Source organism: Brassica rapa, chromosome A01, assembly GCF_000309985.2.
Source record: "Brassica rapa cultivar Chiifu-401-42 chromosome A01, CAAS_Brap_v3.01, whole genome shotgun sequence".
NCBI lineage: Eukaryota > Viridiplantae > Streptophyta > Magnoliopsida > Brassicales > Brassicaceae > Brassica > Brassica rapa.
Window position 1 is genome coordinate 23,775,197 of NC_024795.2, and position 19,815 is coordinate 23,795,011.

Below are 19,815 nucleotides of genomic sequence, written 5' to 3' on the forward strand. Positions count from 1 at the left end.
ACAAAAACAAGTCGACACGTCATCGATCCTCGCCAAAAGCCAATAATAAAAAAACATCCAACGGTGAGATGAAGGTAATAGCATTTCAACCCTATCATCTTCTCTCGCATATCTCTATCCTCCACCTCTCTCTCAAACCTAACTCTATCTCTTATATTTCTTCCCCCACATTTATATATTTTTCACAAAACCAAAACAATTTATCAAAAGAGGCAGAAAAGAAAGAAAGAAAGAAAGAAAAAAAACCTAAAAACTAAATCTCACCTGCCGCTGTCTTTTTTTTCTTTTTTTTTTCCTTCCTTTGGTTTCACTGTTCCTGTCTCCAAATCCAATGGATCCATCTCTTTCCAGTGATCCTCACCGTCCTCAACAGTACTCTCCTTTCCCTCAATACCCACCCTCCAACAGCCCTTTCGTCTCCGCTCCGAATCTCCCCTTTTACGGTGTTAACCAAACTCCGTTCAACACCCATGTCTCCCCACCGCAGCCGCAAACGCAAACGCAAACGCAGACGCCTCCTCCTTACTCCGAAGTAAGCTCTGATCTTTATTAAAAAGTCTTCACCTTTCGACTAAATTGAGATGACCCTTTTAATAAAGTGCTTACCTTTTCCTCTCTCTGTGTGTGTAGTTGATTGTGGAGGCGATTGCGCATTTGAACGAGCCTGAGGGTTCGAGCAAGATGGCGATTTCGAGGTACATCGAGAGATCTAACCCTGTTTTACCCACCGATCACCAAGCTTTGCTCGCTCACCATCTCAAGACCTTGAAGAACTGTGGCGTTCTTTCTATGGTCAAGAAGTCTTACAAGCTCGCCGCTTCTTCCTCTGCTCCCGAGAGCGTCGCTGTCGCGGCCGCCGCCGCCGCTGCAGGTCTGGCTCCTCCTCCTCCCAGATCTGAATCTCCTCTCGATCCGGCGCCTCTCTCTGCTTCTCAGCCGCAGAAGCGAGGACGTGGACGACCTCCTAAGCCCAAGCCTGAAGCTTCACCACAACAACAGCAACAACTCATCATTGCTCAACCCAACGCTGTCCAGCTTAACGGGCAGCCAAGCTGGGAGCAACCTCAGTTTCCTGTCCCCAGTCCGACGCAGACGGGTACTGAGTCTGCAAAGAGAGGGCCTGGTCGTCCGAGAAAGGACGGATCTGCTCCGATCCCTCGACCTGCGGGCATGTCTGTGATCATGAAGCGAAGAGGCAGGCCACCGGGTCGTAGAGCTGCCGGGAGACAGAGGAAGCCCTTGTCAGTCTCCTCCACCGCCTCTGTGTTTCCTTACGTCGCTAACGGCGCTAGACGCCGTGGAAGGCCAAGGAGAGTTGACTCTGGTGGCGTCCCCGTTGCTGCTCCAGCTGGTGGAGAAGCTGTAGCGGCTGCGCCAGGGATAAAGCGTGGACGAGGAAGACCACCTAAGATCGGTGGTGTTAAGAATAGGCTCATCACGAAGCCTAAGCGTGGACGAGGACGTCCCGTTGGTAGACCCAGAAAGGTAATGCCTTTCTCATGTCCACATGTGATCTAGTATCCTATGTTAGTATTGTGTGCATAGTTGTTCACTGCTCCGCCGTCAATTTAGGAATTGAAAAGGTTCATACTTTATGACAATGATTTGTGAATTATGTCGGTGTCACTTTCCTGCTTTTGAGCGTGTAAGAAAGAATCTAAACCTGTCTAGTTTTCAGATGTGTTTATATTTTATAATCGTGTCCCTCGCCTTTGGGGTTATCCTTATATTTGATTTTTCATTTGGATAATTAAGACTTAAGTGGTAGGTGGTGTTTTGCTTTAGTTTGATAATTAATCTGGTTAATGCTTTACTTAGTGACAAGTCTTAGTTCCTTATCTTCTTTTAAGTAGAAACGTGTTACTTAAAGTGTTGTCTTTATTCAAACATTATTGTCTGTCTTGAAGTTGCTGAACCTATGTCTAACGTTTATTCCTTTTTATGAACCTAGAACCCATGGCCCGTGACGGTAGCTACTGGTGCACTAGAGTCTGCCTATGGAGAACTCAAGGCAAAGCTTGATCTCTATGTAAGTCAAAGTCTATTAATAATAAACAGTCTTTTCTTTTATTTGTTTCTTATGTTTGTTTGTTTTTTTGCGTCTTTGAATGTTTCAGAATGAGAAAGCAAAAGAAATCCTGAATGTGTTGAACACTGGTATTACAAGCAACGATAATCAAGCAGCGGTGGAAGCAGCACAAAAGCTGGAAGGACTAATATCAATGATGACGGTTGAGCCACAAGCCGTGGAAGAAGCGCAGCCAGAGGAGGCAGCGCCACAGACCGAAGCTGAAGAACCACAAGAAGGAGAGGGACATGGACAAGAAAGAGAAGGAGAAGAAGAGCAAGCCCCGACAGACCAGACCCAGGTGCAGACAGATGCAGAGGCAATGCAAGAAGCTCTGTTCTGAAGAATAATGATCTCTCAAAAAACAGCCTAGACATTAGCCTTGGTGTTTGTGGTTTAGGAGTGTTCTTTTTAGTATTTAGGTGTTGGATCCTCCTATCTTTAATTAAAAACCTATAAGGAATTTTAGTCTTTTGGAAGAAAAAAAAACAAAGACTCTTTTGATGGTGTTTGTGTCAGTGTGTCACTAACTAAAACATTAAGAAGGTTGATGTAAATCAGGAGTTATTTCCAGTGTTGAATGTTTTTCCCTCTTATGAATCTTTGTTCCTTTTTATTCTGCTTTCATTTTTCTGATATTAGTTGTTTTAAGAGGACGAACAATTTCATATTAAAAATTGCGTTGCTAGTATCTTCATATTCATACCATGTATTGTGCAAATCAGAAGACATGTTTAAGATTAGGTTGATCAACTAATTAGCCACAAAAAAAGGGAAAGGATGTAGAGAATATAGTTATTTATAATTGTATATTAGAAGATGATAATTTGTGTATGTATTATGCAACACAGTAACATATATTAATAACTATGCATTTGTATATCATAGCAACATTTAGTAATTTGAATCCCTTAGAGACCCTTTACTAAGAACTAAAAAGCCCATACAAAAGTAGAATAGGCCCATACAAGAGATTTAAGGCCTTAAAAGAGGGAGTCAACGGCCCATTTGACCAGCTAGAATGAGAGTGTCCGTCCCATTCTCTTCTCTTCCCTCTAAAACAATTTGATATTTTTCTCGAGCAGATCAATCTTCTTCGGTTAGGGTTCCCTCGCCGAATCCCTAGATCTGTAACGGTTTCCAAAAATCCAATGGAGAACGGGAAACGAGACAGAGACGACATGGAAGTGCAGACCGCACCACGGAAGCCACGCGTCCTCCTCGCCGCGAGCGGAAGCGTCGCCGCCATCAAATTCGGCAACCTCTGCCATTGCTTCGCCGAATGGGCCGAAGTGAGAGCCGTCGTCTCGAAATCGTCTCTCCACTTCCTCGACAGGCTCTCCCTCCCGCGGGAAGTCACTCTCTACACCGACGAAGACGAGTGGTCGAGCTGGAACAAGATCGGCGATCCAGTGCTTCACATCGAGCTCAGACGCTGGGCTGACGTCATGGTCATCGCTCCTTTGTCTGCTAACACATTAGCGAAGGTTTAATAAATAAATAAAAATCTAAATTCCGTTAGAAGACTTTTACTTTGCTCTCACTTTTTTTTTTCTTTTTTAATTAGATTGCTGGTGGGCTGTGTGATAATCTTCTGACTTGCATCGTACGAGCTTGGGACTATAGCAAACCGGTCTTCGTTGCGCCTGCGATGAATACTTTGATGTGGAACAATCCTTTCACGGAGAGGCATCTTTGTTCGCTTGATGAGCTTGGGGTCACGCTCATTCCTCCCATCAAGAAGAGATTGGCGTGTGGTGACTATGGTAATGGTGCAATGGCTGAGCCTTCTTTGATTTATTCCACTGTTAGGCTCTTCTGGGAGTCGCAGGTTCGTCAGCAAAGTTGAAACCGTGGTTTCCACTTTGCATTGGTTGGTTCTGTTTTAATGCTTGTCTTTGTACATCTTTAGAGGACCATTTTCACTGGCTTCACTCGTGTTACTACTGTAGGAATATTTAAGTTTATTGTCTCGCTGTTTGGTGTTCTTTCTCCTCACGCTTTTAGTCGTCTCACACATAGCAGCGTTGGTTTATAAGTTAACCAGTTCTCAGATCACCTAGCTGCTTTACTTTCTATCTGTAATCATGAAATCAAAAGGCGAGATGACATAGACATGAAGTTTGTTGCTTTTGAAACACGACAATGCAACCAAACGAAATTGAGAGATGGATACCAACGACATGAACATCATACTTCTGAGAAATATAGAAGTCACCTCCACCAATGCCACAACCAACATCTAACACCCTCTGTCCTGGTTTCAGATACATCTTCTACACATACTCTTTGGTTGTCTCTCTCACAAGAAACATAACACAAACATACATTATAGTACTGATAGATTAAGACACAAAACATCTCACATACAACATAAGCAGAACGAAATTAGGATTTAACCGATTCCACCAGTGCTCACAAAGCCTTGTCCAAAGACACGCTCATAGCATAAGATCCCATTGGATTTGTATTGAACATTGTCCAAGAAACGTTGGAAGCCTCTCTCATTTACTGAGCTCACTTTCTGCCATATCCAGCAAATCTGCATCCCACACAGCAAAGAATGTTATCTAAGGTTAAGTAATCGGAAGCGAAGCTAGACACTCTTGATAGATAGAGATTTGGTTTGCCTGATTCTGATTCTTCTTGTTCTTCACATAAGCTCCAATGTCCTTTTGCCTGATCATGGAGAGAGCTCAAATGTGTTCCCGGCAGCATCGCGTGTCTGACGTTTTTGAAACACCTGCATTTTTTAACCATCAGCAGACGTCATAACTTTCTATGTGAGTGAACTTTGGTACTTTATTAATTTAATTGGACAGGTTTGTTAGAATATATTTTGCACACATCTAAATATATTATCTCCAACAAAAAGGATTATCCTATCGTAACCTTTCTTAAATAAAAAAAAGAAAAAGATATCCTATATTATTATCAGAGTTAATCGTAAACAGAAAACCTAATGGATCTGCATGTTAGCCTTCCGTGGGAACTGGAGGAAGAAATACTCTCTCGTCTTCCACCTCAGTCTCTTGTTCGATTCAGAGCCGTGTCTAAGAGATGGAACTCTCTCTTAAACAACAAGAGTTTCATCAACAAGCACTTGTCTCTCTCCCGTCCCCACTTCATCCTCCTAACCAAATCAAAGATTTATTCAATAGACATCATCGATCAAAGGGTAACTTTGCGTGAGCTACACTCTTCTTGTAGGGATTCAAATTTGCAATACAGCAGAATCACTACTTGCGATGAACTCTTGTTCTGTAAATATCCTCCATTCCATTCGAAGATGGAGACAGCGCTCTGGTCTCCATGTTTGAGACAGGCTAACTTGATAAAGTTGTATTCCGTGGGCAAAGAGTTCAATGCTTTCGGCTTAGGATACGACAACAGTGGACCCCAAAAGGTTCACAAGCTTTTACTGTACCACCCACCCCAGGTAGCTGCGATCTACGAGTGTGCTTCTCACGTGTTGAGGTACATTAATGCACCTTACGAGGTACGCATGCCTGAAATAGATAGACGGTCACATGTGTCTTTGTATGGAAATTTGTATTGGATTGATTACAATCTCCAGACTGGTGAGTATTTCATCCAAAGCTTTGAATTCACTAGGGAGATTTTCAAACCCTTTTGTCTCCTTCCCTTACAAGATAACCATTGTCTCAATGAACTTCGCCTTGCGGTTTGGAAAGGAGATCGGTTTTCGTTGTTAAAGCAAAAATTTTTAAGAAGGAAGATTGAAATTTGGGTAACTAAGAATAAGATTGATGATAAAGAGGAAGTGGTGTGGATAAACTTTATGACCTTGACAACAACTAACTTGCCAAATTTGTTTCACAAGAAGTGTGGTGTTAGTTACTTCATCTATGACAAGACCCTATTCATGTGTTGTGGCGACGATGAAGCTAGTCATCCTTGCATCTATATTGTGAAGGGAGATGTGTGCAATAAGATTCAGATAGGGTATGGCCAGGTCAGCTGGTTTTCTCACTGTGCCTATGTTCCAAATTTGATCTCGGTTCCTTTAAAATTTCAGATTTGAGTGAATTGTTGCAAGTCTATTATTATCAGTTTTTCTTTTTAAGTTGTTGCATCTCTTTTGTTTTTTTTTTGAAATTTTAACGTGATTGATTTTTTTTTTTTTCATTTTTTACTTGAGTTATTTGAATGTTTATGTTTGAAGTTGATACAAACATGCAACAAAAGTGTTGTTGCAACCAGATGGAAGAAGTGGATAAAGGACAAATTTCACACACAAATTAAGAACAAACTTCGCTTCGCCAGTAACATTTTCTCGCCTCCAATTTTCATCAACTACACAATCTCAATTTACCACAAATACTTTGATGTGGAACAATCCTTTCGCTGAAAGGCATCTTTGTTCGCTTGATGAGCTTTGAGATCACACTCATTCCTCACATTAAGAAGAGATTGGCTTGTGGTGACTATGGTAATGGTGCAATGGCTGAACCTTCTTTGATTTATTCCACTGTTAAGACTCTTTTGGGAGTCGGAGGCGCATCAGCTAAGTGCTGGAACAAGTTCAAACCGTAGCTTCCACTTTGCATTGGTTGGTTCTGTTTTCACTATCATAGATTCTATAATGTTAATCTTATAAGTAGCTGTCTCGATTTGATGTCTCTAGAGGACCAGTTTCATTGTCTCTACTCATGTTGGTGTGGGAATATTTATGTTTATTGCCTAGCTTTTTGGTGTTCTCCTCAGTCTTTGAATCTCATGTCATAGCGTTTATATATAACTTAACCAATTCTCAGATAACTAAGCAGCTTTACTTTCCATCAGTTATCATGAACTCAAACGGCAAGCTGACTAAGACATGAAGTTTATATCTTTTGAAACACTACAATGCAACCGAAATCTAAACTTAAAAAACGCCAAATACAGTATGGAAACATTCAGATAGATTATTCAACAAATTTAAAACCAGTTCTTATAGAAACCAAAGATTGATTGAAGCAAATCTTGATTTATCTATCTAACCGAAACACTGAAGGTAAACGAAACAACATTCAAAAGTTCACATAACATCAAATACGCTTACTGCTATCTAAGACGCTTCACTCTTAACACGGTCATTGGACAGATTAATGCTTGAGTTCTTGTCATCATCCTGACATGATGTATTAGAGACAATTATAGTTCACATGTTTTGTCATGTTTTCTCGCATTTCATTAATCATCCTAATTGGACAAATAGTCATCAGAATACAACAAGATTCAAATAAAATCAGTACAAGTTAAAACTGCCATTTTACACTTCCAAAGAATACACAAATGAGTCAATTCACAATTCCAGACCCAACACTAACGAATGACACACAGACGAGTCACTTATCATAACTTTAGATTCGACATATGTGATCACCGGCTGGTTCCGATTAATCGAGGCAAGAGTACTATGGTTTCACCTTCGAGATTCCACAAATCCGAGCATATCAAAGGGACCTAAGGGAGAAGCAGTGAGCAAGAAGGAAAAAAATAGAAAGGGGGAGGTGTCCGACTCCGGCGAGAAAGGGACACTGGAGCCGGCTGAATGGAGATTTTGGGAGTGTACGCCGAGAGAGAGTTTTTTTTTGGAAAATACGCCGAGAGAGTTTTGATTTAGTCATGTGTTTTGTCATTTTCAACAATGGTTCATGACATTCATTATGATACACGTAGATTCTCTTCACCCAATATCTCTGTTGGCTTTTTTCATATCTCTTTATACATTCACTTCAGGGTAACATTAGAGGTGTATAAATTTCCATATAAATATATAAACAGTTGTCAATGTTAAATCAAATCTAACCCGACTATACATGCATGGACAATATCCACGACTCGACTTGATCATCTTATGGAACACAAAACTTCTCTAAACGTTCTTAACCCTAGTATTCTCATGGACTAATACCCGTTCCTAATTTACTATATCCTCGATTCTCTCTTTTTGTTTTGATTTTTGAGGTTTTATAATGTTTAACTTACTTGTCTTATGTATAGCCTCCATTAACAAAATTTTCCTTAAAACTTAACTTCTTATAACATATGTTTAAAAACATATATTTGACCCAAAAAAACATATACAGTGAAACCTCTATAAATTAATAATGTTGTGACTACACCAAAACTATAATTTTTCATTAATTTATAGAGATATTAATTTATCGATATACTAATTGAACAAAAAATTGAATTTGAAACTATAAAATTATATTATTTTATAGAAACTTTTAGTGTATATTAATTTATAGATTATTAATTTAAAAAGGTTATACTATTGTTTGATTTTTCCTAACAAGAAAAAAGATACATTGGATTCTATATGATATATTAATGTTACCTTTTTATTAACAAGGAGAAAAGATATCCTATAACCTTTATCAAAAAAGAAGAAGGATATCCCCTAAATATTATTTGAGAAACATTGCAATATTTTTTTGTAGCCATGTGTCATCACTATAATGATTCTTAGAATCCTTAGAGAAATAGATTGGTTTATCTAAATATATAATAAGCTTTTTATTAAACCACAATAAATACATTATTAATGTGCTTCATTATTTCCTTAAATGAGATTACGAAATTGCCTAATGTGGTTAAAGTATATATGACAATTAATGATTTTGAATAATAAAGATTTGATAAAAATAAGTGTGTATTATAATTATATTTGTTTAATTTTAAGCTATTAAAATAAATTAAACAATCATAGTAACTATATAATAAAAATTAAAAAAAAAATTATTTATATATTATATTTTGAATTTTTAAAAACGATAAATTACTAAAACTTTTAAAAGTTTCACATTCAAATATTGTGATCTACGATTTAAAACTTTTGTTATGACATGATACAAATAATTAAAAAATAATATAAGTTGAAAGTGTCATTTAATAAGTATCAAAAATAAAAGATATATAAATATATGTATCATTTTAAATTAAACTATATGCCATATAAAAATACATAAATATCTTAATTTTGAAATTTACTTTGAACATTTTTTGATAAAAAATTTGAAAAAATATTGACAACTTAATTTTTTAAAATATTATAAATTACTTAAACCATTAATCCCACAGTGAAAATTTTGTTATCACTAATTTAGACTTTTTGCTATAACAGATACAAATGATAAAAAAAATATGAACAAAGAGCATCATCCAATAAATATTAATATTAAAATATACCATATGTATGTTACTATCATTTAAATTTAATTATACATCATATCAAATAGAAAAAGTATTTTTTCGATTTATAAAATTTATTTATATGTTCGCACCAATTTAATTATATAAGTAGTAGATAATGACTTTTTAATTATTCAATATATATTTTATTATTTCATAATATGTTATAAACATATAATATATAAAATAATTTATATATATAATGTTCATGGGTCTTAACCTAGTCCTATATTATTATCAGAGCTAATAGAAAACAGAAGACCTAATGGATCTGCCTGTTAGCCTTCCGTGGTAACTAGAGGAAGATATACTTTCTCGTCTTCCACCTAAATCTCTTGTTCGATTCAGAACCGTGTCGAAGAGATGGAACTCTCTTTTCAACGACAAGAGTTTCATCAACAACCACTTGTCTCTCTCCCGTCCCCAGTTCATCTTCGTGACCAAATCAAAGGTTTATTCAATAGACATCATCGGTCAAAGGATAAATTTACATGACATACACTCGTCTTGCAGATATTTAAATCTCAAATACGGAACCTTCACTAGTTACGATGATCTCTTGCTCTGTAAATATCCACACCGCTTGGTGAAGGAGACAGCCCTTTGGAATCCATGGTTGAGACAGGTAAACTTGATCAAGTTGCCCTTGGACAGATTCTTCGCTGTTTTCGGCTTGGGATACAACAATAGTAGACCCCCAAAAGGTTCACAAGATTCTACTGTACTACCCCCTCTCCCAGGAAGCTGCGATCTACGCGTGTGCCTCACACGCGTTGAGGTATATTAATACACCTGACGAGGTACACATACCTGAAATAGTTAAACGGTCATATGTGTCCTTGTATGGAAATTTATATTGGACTGCTTACAGTCCCCAGACTCGTGAGCATTTCATCCAAAGCTTTGATTTCACTAGGGAGGTTTTCAAAACCGTTTGTCTCCTTCCCTTACAAGAAAATCCTTGTTTAGATGAACTTCTACTTGCGGTTTGTAAAGGAAATCGGTTTTCGTTGTTAAAGCAATGCTATTTAACAAGGAAGATTGAAATTTGGGTAATGGAAAATAAGATTGATGATAAAGAAGAAATGGCGTGGATAAACTTGATGACCTCGACAGCAACTAACTTGCCATAAGTTGTTTCCCAAGATGTATGGCGTTAGTTACTTCGTCTATGATAAAACCCTATTCATGTGTTGTGGCGACGATGAATATGGGCATCCTTGCATCTGTATAGTGAAGGGAGACATGTGCAATTCAGATAGGGTATGTCAAGGTCGGTTGGTTTTCTCACTGTGCGTATGTTCCTAATTTGACCTCGGTTCCTTTAGAATTTCAGATTTGAGTAAATTGTTGCAAGTCTAGTAATATCAGTTTTTCTTTTATGTCTTTTGTTTTATTTGAAATTTTAAAGTGATTCTGAATGTTTTTTATTTTAGTTTAACTTAGAGTGATTTCAACGTTTACGTCTCAAGTTGATACACATCATGCAACAAAAGTCTTGTTGCAACAAGATGGAAGAAGTGGATAAAGGACAAATTTCACACACATTAAAAGAACAAGGGTAGGCTTCGCCCAGGGCCGGCTCTGAGATTTTGGTGGTCTGTGACTGTAACTGTGTCTATGTAAAATTTTTTTTTTTTTACAAATTTAGGAGTTTAAAATATTTTTTAAGTAAGTCTATTCATATATAATTTTTTTAAAAAAATTTGGAGACCTATTACAAATATTTTATTACGCATTCTCGCCTCCAATTTTCATCAACTACACAATCTCAGTTTACCACAAATTACTTTAATTTTCTCCCTTATCAATCATTATTTCTGAATAATCATTCAGCTCTTGTTTCAAAAAAAAAAAAAAAAAATCATTCGGCTCTTTGTTGCTGTTATTGAACTGCGTCCCATTTTTTTCACAGACTATGATTACACATTCTAAAAAATATTGAATATTGAACACACAAATATTAAAATACAACCGACGGATCTATCCTCCGCCTCCGCTGCATATACCGGTTAAGGAAACCGGGAATCTACAAAGTGCCGTAACCGCCTCCGTACCTTCTCCGCTAACAACCTCAGCTGAAGCCGGAGGAAGAACCCTCCCGTCAGCGAACAACGCTCTTTCCCCAACCGCCGCCGGCTGCTGTTCCCTATAACGCGCCACCGCACCCTCTAGCTCCGCCTCGGCTGAGCCATATACAGCTTCGTCTCCAGACCTCCTTTCCACCTCCAAATACTCTCCGAGCGATGACCGTCTGCATTCTGCGGACCCACGGTGCATCCCGTTTCCGGCGTCGTCGTCGTCGTCGTCTCGGCAAAAGCGCCACCACTTGCGACGGCGATGCCGCTCAGACGAGTTCGGAGGAGGACGCTTCCTCAGGTTGCGTCTTGTAGCGTTGGAGCTGGTGGCACGTGAGACTGAGATGGAGGGAGACACGTGGCGGTGAGAAGAAGCTCTGAATGGCATCATCGGCATGGTTGCTGTGAAACTAAACCCCATAAGTGTTCCAAGTGTGATGCTTCTGTCATGGAAGAAGGATCCTGTCGACTAATATCAACATCGCCAATACAAAACTGAATCAAGACTTCGAACTAATCAAAGTTCAATTTAAAATGTATAATTTAGTTTTGTAATAAAAATATGATATTTTCAAGGGATTTATGGAAAATAAAGCTTAATCTATTTGATTTAAGATTCATAGAAACTGACCTCTGTATCAAGATCGGAGGAAGAGACGGAGGAGATTGTGGGAGAAGGTGGAACCTGGTTGCGTGGATCTTGCATTTTCCTGTGTAATCGCTGGTCGATGATGTTTGGAGATATGTCTCACTGAGATATTAAACGACGTCGGATCGGGGGAAAGGAAAGTAGTGTTTGCTTTTGGTTTGGATGATAGGTGAGGAAGCAGGAGAAAGTGACAAATGCTTTGCTTTTGAAATGATTGTTCTTCTTTACTCTATTTCTCTCTATGCTTGAGCTTTTGATATCTTTATATTTTTTGTGGGAAAACCAATGCTATATGGGAACATTTTGTTTTGGTAAACTTTGCATGAAAGCTGCTGCTATTTGTTTGGTGAGGAGAATAAATTCAAATTTTACTAAAAGAAAGAAATTACAAAAAAAAAAAAATTAACTTTTATAGGTTGTGTCGTTTTATTCATAGGATACCTGAAAATTGAAAAAGCTTACCGCTAGATCTAATTTCACGCGAAGAAGCAGCTCTGATCGTACATACTATTATTATTGTTGTTCCTTCTTTTTATTTTCCAAAACACGGATAAATATCTTTTTCATTCACTTTCTCACAATATAATCAAACTAATACAAATTCCATCTTTTTACAGAAAGTATATGGATATTAGTCTAAATTTATATTGCAGGGTGATTAAATATTTATATTTTCTGTAAAAATAGGAAATTATCTGTTTTTATTTTATTTTATAGTTTGAGACAATGTTTTGAAAACCGGACAGGATACTGGTTCAACAAGTCGAATCATTTTTCAAAGTTTAAATATATATAATCATATATTAACACTAGTAGACCTAAAAAGTATCTCCACGTATAACACGTTCTTTATTTTTTTTCAATTAATTAGAAAATAAAATATAAGTATAAATATAACTATATACACAAAAAACAAGTGAATACAATGTAAATTCAAAATATATAAAACTAAATGATTGACCGTTCAAATTGCTATATTTATTTATTTATACAATTAAAGTCTCAATCAATATGGTAAAATAAGAATAGTATATGAAAGATAAAAAAGTTTTTTTTTTTACATTCTTTCTTAAGAAAATAGAATTACTTAGAAAAACAATTAAATTGTGATAATCAAACATTGATTATGAAACATAAATTTTATAACAACTGAAAATATATTTATTATATGTTGATTTTTCGCAGTCGGATTTTAAAGTTGATCCGAATTACTGGTTCTACCGATTTTAAGTTGGTTTTACTAGGTTTTTTTTAAACTCCGATTCTAAACCAAATCTGGCTTGGCTTTTTCAATAAGTTATGGTCGGACCGGTTTGACCGCTCGGTCCGATTTGATTTTTGGATCTTCTATTCTATTAAAATAGGAACATTGATAAATGTTGTGTTCAATTATTTATTTCTTTTATTTAAGAAGCCATATCTTTATATAAGTGGACATACATATTACTTTTAAGAAAATAATATAACCGTAACTCACTAACCCTATACCAGAAACTGTTTAAAAGCAAACTATACCAGACGTTGTGAACACTTGAGAGGTTTTGGTATTTTGTTTTTTTTCTTACAGAGGGCTTAAATTTTCATAGATTATTATTAGAACTGAAATGTTATAATATAAGGTCTACCTCCTATTACCCATAAGTATATCGTCTTCAAATTTTTATATACAGACTAACTGTTGGTTTTGTGAGACTTTTGAAAATGTGGTCTAAATAACAAAAGTCATTCGAACGGGTTTTGATTAATATTTTAAGTTCTAAAATTACAATCTGAAATATTCAATACAACAAATAAATAAATTTGGATATATAAACAAATATAGAAACAAATTCTTTTACCATATTAAACTAATATAAAAAATCAAGTATGCCTAATACATCAAATATTAATCTTAATTTTTTTTTTTCCATATATTTGTTTCATTTACATTACTCCAAATAATATCTAATCAATATATTTGATATTTTAATAGAATATATTCTAAACATAAAAACATAATATAATTTAAGTATTATATAATAATTTCAAACTGAGTAATATTTATAGGGCAAATCTCCAAAATAGCATATTTCTAAGTTTATATCACACAAAAATAGCACTCAAAAACTAAAATGACCAAAATAGCATTTTATCTTTTGAAAAATTTAAATTTTTTTATTTTTCAAAATTTGAAATCTTATCCCCAAAACTCCACTTCTCAACTCTAAACCCTAAAACCTGAACTCTAAACCCTAAACCCTAAACTCTAAACCCTAAACCCCACCCCTTGAGTGCTATTTTTGTGACTTTTGGCATTGAGTGCTAGTTTGAGAACAAAAACTTGATTTAGTGCTATTTTGGTATTTTTCTCATATTTATATACATAGAACATTTCTTTTCTTTTTTTGTGACACATACATAGAACATTTCTAAAATATATATTTTTCGTGTATAAGAAAAATCATATATGCATCAAAAGGTTGGTTTTGTTATAAATTAAATCAACCAATTCATAGAAATATTCATAATTTTTTATTTAACCAAAAAAATTGTTTGTTTTCATAGTTCAAAAACTTAATAACTAACCACCCAATTTGTTACTAACTATCAACCTTTGATAAGTCGGAATTCATATAAATGTCAGTTTTGATATTGTAATTTAATACCTAACAAAAACTAATGGTAGATATATTTTCAATAAAAATGATCCTATTTCAGTTTTGGCTAAAGTTTTTACTAATAATAAGAGCAAATAAAACAAAACTATCTTATTTAAATTTTATAACTTTAAACATAAAAATAAAATTAGGCGAGATGACTTAAATAAATGTATTATCCTACTTCGATATAAATATAGTAATACGATATTTTTGATCCTTCTTAAAGATTTCAGATTTATTTAAAAGAACATAGGTTATTTAGTAAAAAAATATATCATATTAAATTTAAAATAACTGTACATGTGAAATTAACAGATCAAAAACTAAATGTTATGAGTATTGAAAATTATATATAATCGGATTAAACTTTGATTATATTTGATAACATAAAATATATTCTCGCCTTCTATTAATAGATATAAAAATTTAAAAAACGTTAAACGAGAAATAAAACTGAAAATGATAATTCTATTTAAATTAAAATAATATTATGTTTTGTGCGGGTAAAAATTCTCGCCTAAAATTGTAATCATCTAATATACCAACTAAAAAATAGTTCATGTAAACATTAGTTATATATAAAATTAAAAATTTAGATAAATAAGAAAGGTTATTGTCAAAAAATTAATCTCGCGCTTTCAAAACCCTAATAAAAATCTTGTAGTAAGGTAAAAAGTCTGATTTTTGCATCATAGTATGGTAAAAAAATCTACAGAAAAGGGCCAAATCAAAGAAAACAACAGAGGAGTTTGGGACTAAGATGACGTCAGCACTGATACATTAAGATAACAAAACTGATCACTTCCCCCTCGTTTCTCTCTTTGCATACCAACAGAACCTAATCACTTGGCATCTCCTCCTTCTAATCCTCAACCCTAATTTGACCTTTGAAACTATCGGTAATGGCAGATCAGAGCAAGAACAACACTCCTGAGATCTTCGAGCTCAACAATGGATCAATGCATGTCAAGATCTCAAATTATGGTGCCACCATCACCTCCTTGTTTGTCCCGGACAAGAACGGTTCGTTCTCATCTCTATATTCATCCGTTTTATATGTTTTCCTTTTCTCCACATCCGAATCAATCATCTGATGGTCGAGTTTGATTTTTTGAACAATTGAAAAGGGAAATCGGCTGATGTAGTTCTCGGATTCGACTCCGTGGATCCGTACGTGGTAAATTCACCTAACTCTTTTATTGATCTTGACAAGGTTTCAGTGGATATAATAAACAAAGGAGTTCTTATTAATGGCTTTGGATGTATCTGGTTTCAAACTCCACCCATGTGATTTCTATGGTCTGAATTTGTGAATAAAGTATTTATAAGGAAGTGTTACAAAAAAAAAGAAGAAGAAGAATTTATCAGGAACAACAACAGATGTGTCTGGAATTCTTAGCATGCATAGTGTCTGAATCATTTTGTTAAGAAATATATATATATATGTTCAGGTTTTGTAGTGAATATTTTTGTTTATGATAAAAATATCTGGATGCTATGACAATGGTAATGTGTATTATATGATTGTTACAGAAAGGGCTTGCACCCTACTTTGGTTGCATAGTTGGTCGTGTAGCCAATCGGATCAAAGAGGGCAAGTTTAGTCTCAATGGAGTCGACTACACTCTTCCCATCAACAAGCCTCCCAACAGCCTCCACGGTATAGAAACCATTCTCTCTTCTTCTGTACGCTTCTATAGCATTTTCTCAAAGTTAATCAGATGTGTGCAACATAAATGCTACTTTTTAATAAAAAGCCTTAGTTCAAAAAAAAAAAAAAAAAAAAAAACATAAATGCTACTCTCTCTATATGTAGGTGGTAGCAAAGGTTTCGATAAGAAGATATGGGACGTTGCTGGACACAAGAAAGACGGTGATAAACCTTTCATCATTTTCAAATATCACAGCGCCGATGGAGAAGAAGGTTACATCTCATTGTTATATATATGCGATTCCATAAGCTAAATTATAATCAATGTGTATTGACCCCTTTCACAGGTTACCCCGGTGCGGTTGCTGTCACGGCGACATACACCCTCACGTCAGCGACGACCATGAGACTTGACATGGAGGCCGTTCCTGAGAACAAAGACACTCCCATCAGCTTAGCTCAGCATACATACTGGAACTTAGCGGGTCACGACTCAGGAGACATTCTCGACCACAGGATCCAGATATGGGGGTCTCATGTCACCCCTGTGGATCAGTTCACAGTTCCTACAGGGGAGATATTGCCGGTAAAGGGAACTCCTTTCGATTTCACCGAGGAGAAACGTATAGGCGAGTCTATTGGAGAGGTGGGTTTGGGATACGACCACAACTACGTGTTGGACTGTCCTGATCAAGAGAAGGAGGGGCTGAAACACGCGGCGAAGCTGAGAGACGGTGCGAGCTCGAGGAAACTTGACTTGTGGACCAATGCTCCGGGAATGCAATTTTATACCGGGAACTATGTGAATGGAGTGGTTGGGAAAGGGAATGCGGTTTATGGGAAACATGCAGGTGTGTGCCTTGAGACGCAAGGCTTCCCGAACGCGATTAACCAGCTGAATTTCCCGTCTGTTGTGGTTAAGGCTGGTGAGAAGTACAAGCACACTATGTTGTTTGAGTTTTCAGCTTGAATGAGACTGGTGGTTTTAGATGGATGTTTAAGGTGTTGGATGATTGGAATAAAGGACCGGTTTGATTGGTCCGTAGAACCGGAAAGGGTGATTTTACTTTTATTTTGTCCTGGTTATGGGGAAGCAACAGTAAACCAAACTAAAACAACTTTCTTACAAAAAAGTTCTCTGGCTTTGAATTAGGGGTCTCAAAATGAGCTATAGCTCATGATCTGGCTCAACTCATCTCGTTTTTTCATGAGCACGATCTTTATATTTTAAGCTCATTTAATAAATGAGTTTAATGATCGAGCTTAAATTAGAACACGAGTTATATATCTTTAATGAACATGAGCTGACTCATGAGCTTGTTTATTTTATACTTACAACAATATACAAGATATTTTATATAATTATATCTGGATAATTTCTTTTTTTTTTATGTAAAAAAAGATAATTTCTATATTTATCATATTTATCTTCTAAAATTAAAATGTAAAACCAAATTTTCTTAAAAGATAATATCTATATTAATCATATTTATCTTCTAAAATTAAAATGTAAAACATACATATAAGATATTGATGATGAATTGGCTCAAGATTCTCACGAAGAATAGGATTTGGATCATTGGTTTTCCTTAATTTAATTTATATTAGGTGTTTTTTTTGTCATGTGTTGGTTTTTATTTAGTATTTAATATTTATGTTTTGGATTTTTTAATATTTAAATTTTGAACAATATTATAGAAGTTATTCTATCACTATTTTATTTTATTATAATTATTTTTATTTAGATCACGAGTTACCTCATTTAACTCATAATCTAAATGATCTGAGTTCGAATTTATATATTAAAACTCATATGATAAATAAGCTGAGCTAAACTAGCTCATGAAAAAAGTCGAACTCATTATGAGCTGAGCTGAGTTGAGCGAGCTACCTCATTTTGACACCGATTTAGGGGTGGGCATTTTCGAGTTTTTGCTGTTAAAGATTTAACCTCATTGATTCAGATACTCGTAAATTTTGGTTCAAATTCGAAGTTTTGCAGGATTTGGGTTCGTGAATCCATTTATAAATTATATACAAAACTGAAAATTTTGAATATATCTTAACTTTTTAAACTAAAAAATAAACAACAAAAATTGAAGTAGTATAACAAATTAAAATTAATATGAAAATTAATTCGCTTTAGATAGTTGAATAGAGAACCAATATGTATCTTTTAGAATTTTTTGAGTAGTTTTATTATTTTCATATATATATATATTTTGACTATTTTTTAATGTTTTCAGCTATTTTGGATAATTCTAAATATCTTGATATTTTAAGTATTTTAGGATAATTAATATTCAAGTATATAATTATGATTCAGTATTTTTAAATAGTCTGAATATTCTAGAATGAGTTGGTTTTATTACGGTTCCTCAAATATTAAATTTTTGGATCCATTCAATTTCGAATTCAATACTATTTTTTTGGGTTTTGGTTTAGTTCGTTAGAGGTCCAATATTTTGTCCATAGCTAATGTTTGTGTAGATTTTATTGTTTTTGGATAATCTAATCCCTTTGAGGATTATTTAGAAAATTGTAACCTAAGTATGTACTAATTAAAAAGAGACCATGTTTAGGAGATGTCAATTTAGCTTATGTGACGGCTTAAAAATCAATTGAAAAAATGTTGGTCCAAATTCAATTACTAGGGAACATTATATTAACTCAAAATATAAAAAGTGTGTATTCTTTCCATAAATAAAAGATACGAAATTACCTAATATGATTAACATATATATGGAAATTAGTGACTATGAATAATAAAGATTTGATAACAATTTTGCATCTTTCTTCATTTTTTTTAATTTTATATTATTAAAAAAAATTAAACAATCACATTAACCATATAATAAAAAATTAGATTTTTTCTTATATGTTATATTTTAATTTTTAAATGACTTTAAATTACAAAAATAAAGAAACCTTATATATTATATTTTTCTTATATGTTAGATTTTTTCTTATATGTTATATTTAAAATTTTTTTAAACGACTTTAAATTACAAAAATGTAAGTTTTCCTTAAACATATGACTAAAAACATTAAAATTACATGAACCAATTCGATGGTTGATCTGAAACCTTTCAAAATCATATGAAAGATAAATGTCAAAATAATTCAACCGTGGAAACAGTACTGTTCAATTTTTTCAAGAATATGTTCGGTGAAAAAAAATAAAGATGTTGTGTCATGTGTTTATTGTTCAATCTGATCAATCTATAATATATTAATTATAGTTTAGTTCCACAATTTTTAATAAAAATTGATCCGAGCCATCGAAAATAAATTATATAATAACAATAAAAAACATTGTATATGTATAAATAAAATGATCAAATATATAAAAAATTATCGTAAATATATACAAATAAACTCACCATGTGCAAAGCGCATGTCTTTATCCTAGTTTACTCAATATTCTCGTGGATCCGTTTGAAATTTAATTGCAACTAGATTTTAACCCGCACGTTCGTGCATATATTTTTTCATTTTATTATTATATTTGATATTATTACAAATGT

At 34.5% G+C, this 19,815-nt stretch overlaps 6 protein-coding genes across 6 annotated transcripts; 5 read left to right on the forward strand and 1 right to left on the reverse strand.

Moving 5' to 3' along the window:
- The first annotated feature begins 123 nt into the window (after positions 1-123).
- LOC103838863 (histone H1) lies at positions 124-2,684 on the forward strand. Its single transcript, XM_009115317.3, has 4 exons — positions 124-532; positions 631-1,485; positions 1,952-2,029; positions 2,118-2,684. The coding sequence occupies exons 1-4, from the start codon at positions 332-334 to the stop codon at positions 2,409-2,411; spliced, it is 1,428 nt and encodes a 475-aa protein (XP_009113565.1). The 5' UTR covers positions 124-331; the 3' UTR covers positions 2,412-2,684.
- Positions 2,685-3,015: 331 nt separating this feature from the next.
- On the forward strand, positions 3,016-4,055 carry LOC103838873 (phosphopantothenoylcysteine decarboxylase). Its single transcript, XM_009115325.3, has 2 exons — positions 3,016-3,555; positions 3,636-4,055. The coding sequence occupies exons 1-2, from the start codon at positions 3,220-3,222 to the stop codon at positions 3,915-3,917; spliced, it is 618 nt and encodes a 205-aa protein (XP_009113573.2). The 5' UTR covers positions 3,016-3,219; the 3' UTR covers positions 3,918-4,055.
- A 539-nt stretch (positions 4,056-4,594) lies between these two features.
- On the forward strand, positions 4,595-8,258 carry LOC103838883 (protein SUPPRESSOR OF NIM1 1-like). Its single transcript, XM_033276716.1, has one exon. The coding sequence runs from the start codon at positions 5,031-5,033 to the stop codon at positions 6,111-6,113; it is 1,083 nt and encodes a 360-aa protein (XP_033132607.1). The 5' UTR covers positions 4,595-5,030; the 3' UTR covers positions 6,114-8,258.
- Positions 8,259-9,566: 1,308 nt separating this feature from the next.
- LOC108871376 (protein SUPPRESSOR OF NIM1 1-like) lies at positions 9,567-10,924 on the forward strand (the record flags this gene model as incomplete). Its single annotated transcript, XM_033276387.1, is given in 2 exon segments — positions 9,567-10,058; positions 10,060-10,924. Coding segments are annotated over 2 exon segments (837 nt in total), but the record flags the coding sequence as incomplete, so codon positions are not given.
- A 201-nt stretch (positions 10,925-11,125) lies between these two features.
- Positions 11,126-14,025, reverse strand: LOC103838891 (uncharacterized protein At3g17950). Its single transcript, XM_009115345.3, has 2 exons — positions 11,981-14,025; positions 11,126-11,818 (listed from the first exon to the last, which is right to left on the reverse strand). Exons 1-2 carry the CDS (start codon positions 12,053-12,055, stop codon positions 11,255-11,257), a joined length of 639 nt encoding a protein of 212 aa, XP_009113593.1. The 5' UTR covers positions 12,056-14,025; the 3' UTR covers positions 11,126-11,254.
- Positions 14,026-15,380: 1,355 nt separating this feature from the next.
- Positions 15,381-17,440, forward strand: LOC103838909 (aldose 1-epimerase). Its single transcript, XM_009115361.3, has 5 exons — positions 15,381-15,660; positions 15,765-15,814; positions 16,171-16,297; positions 16,454-16,561; positions 16,636-17,440. Exons 1-5 carry the CDS (start codon positions 15,540-15,542, stop codon positions 17,256-17,258), a joined length of 1,029 nt encoding a protein of 342 aa, XP_009113609.1. The 5' UTR covers positions 15,381-15,539; the 3' UTR covers positions 17,259-17,440.
- The last annotated feature ends 2,375 nt before the right edge of the window (positions 17,441-19,815 follow it).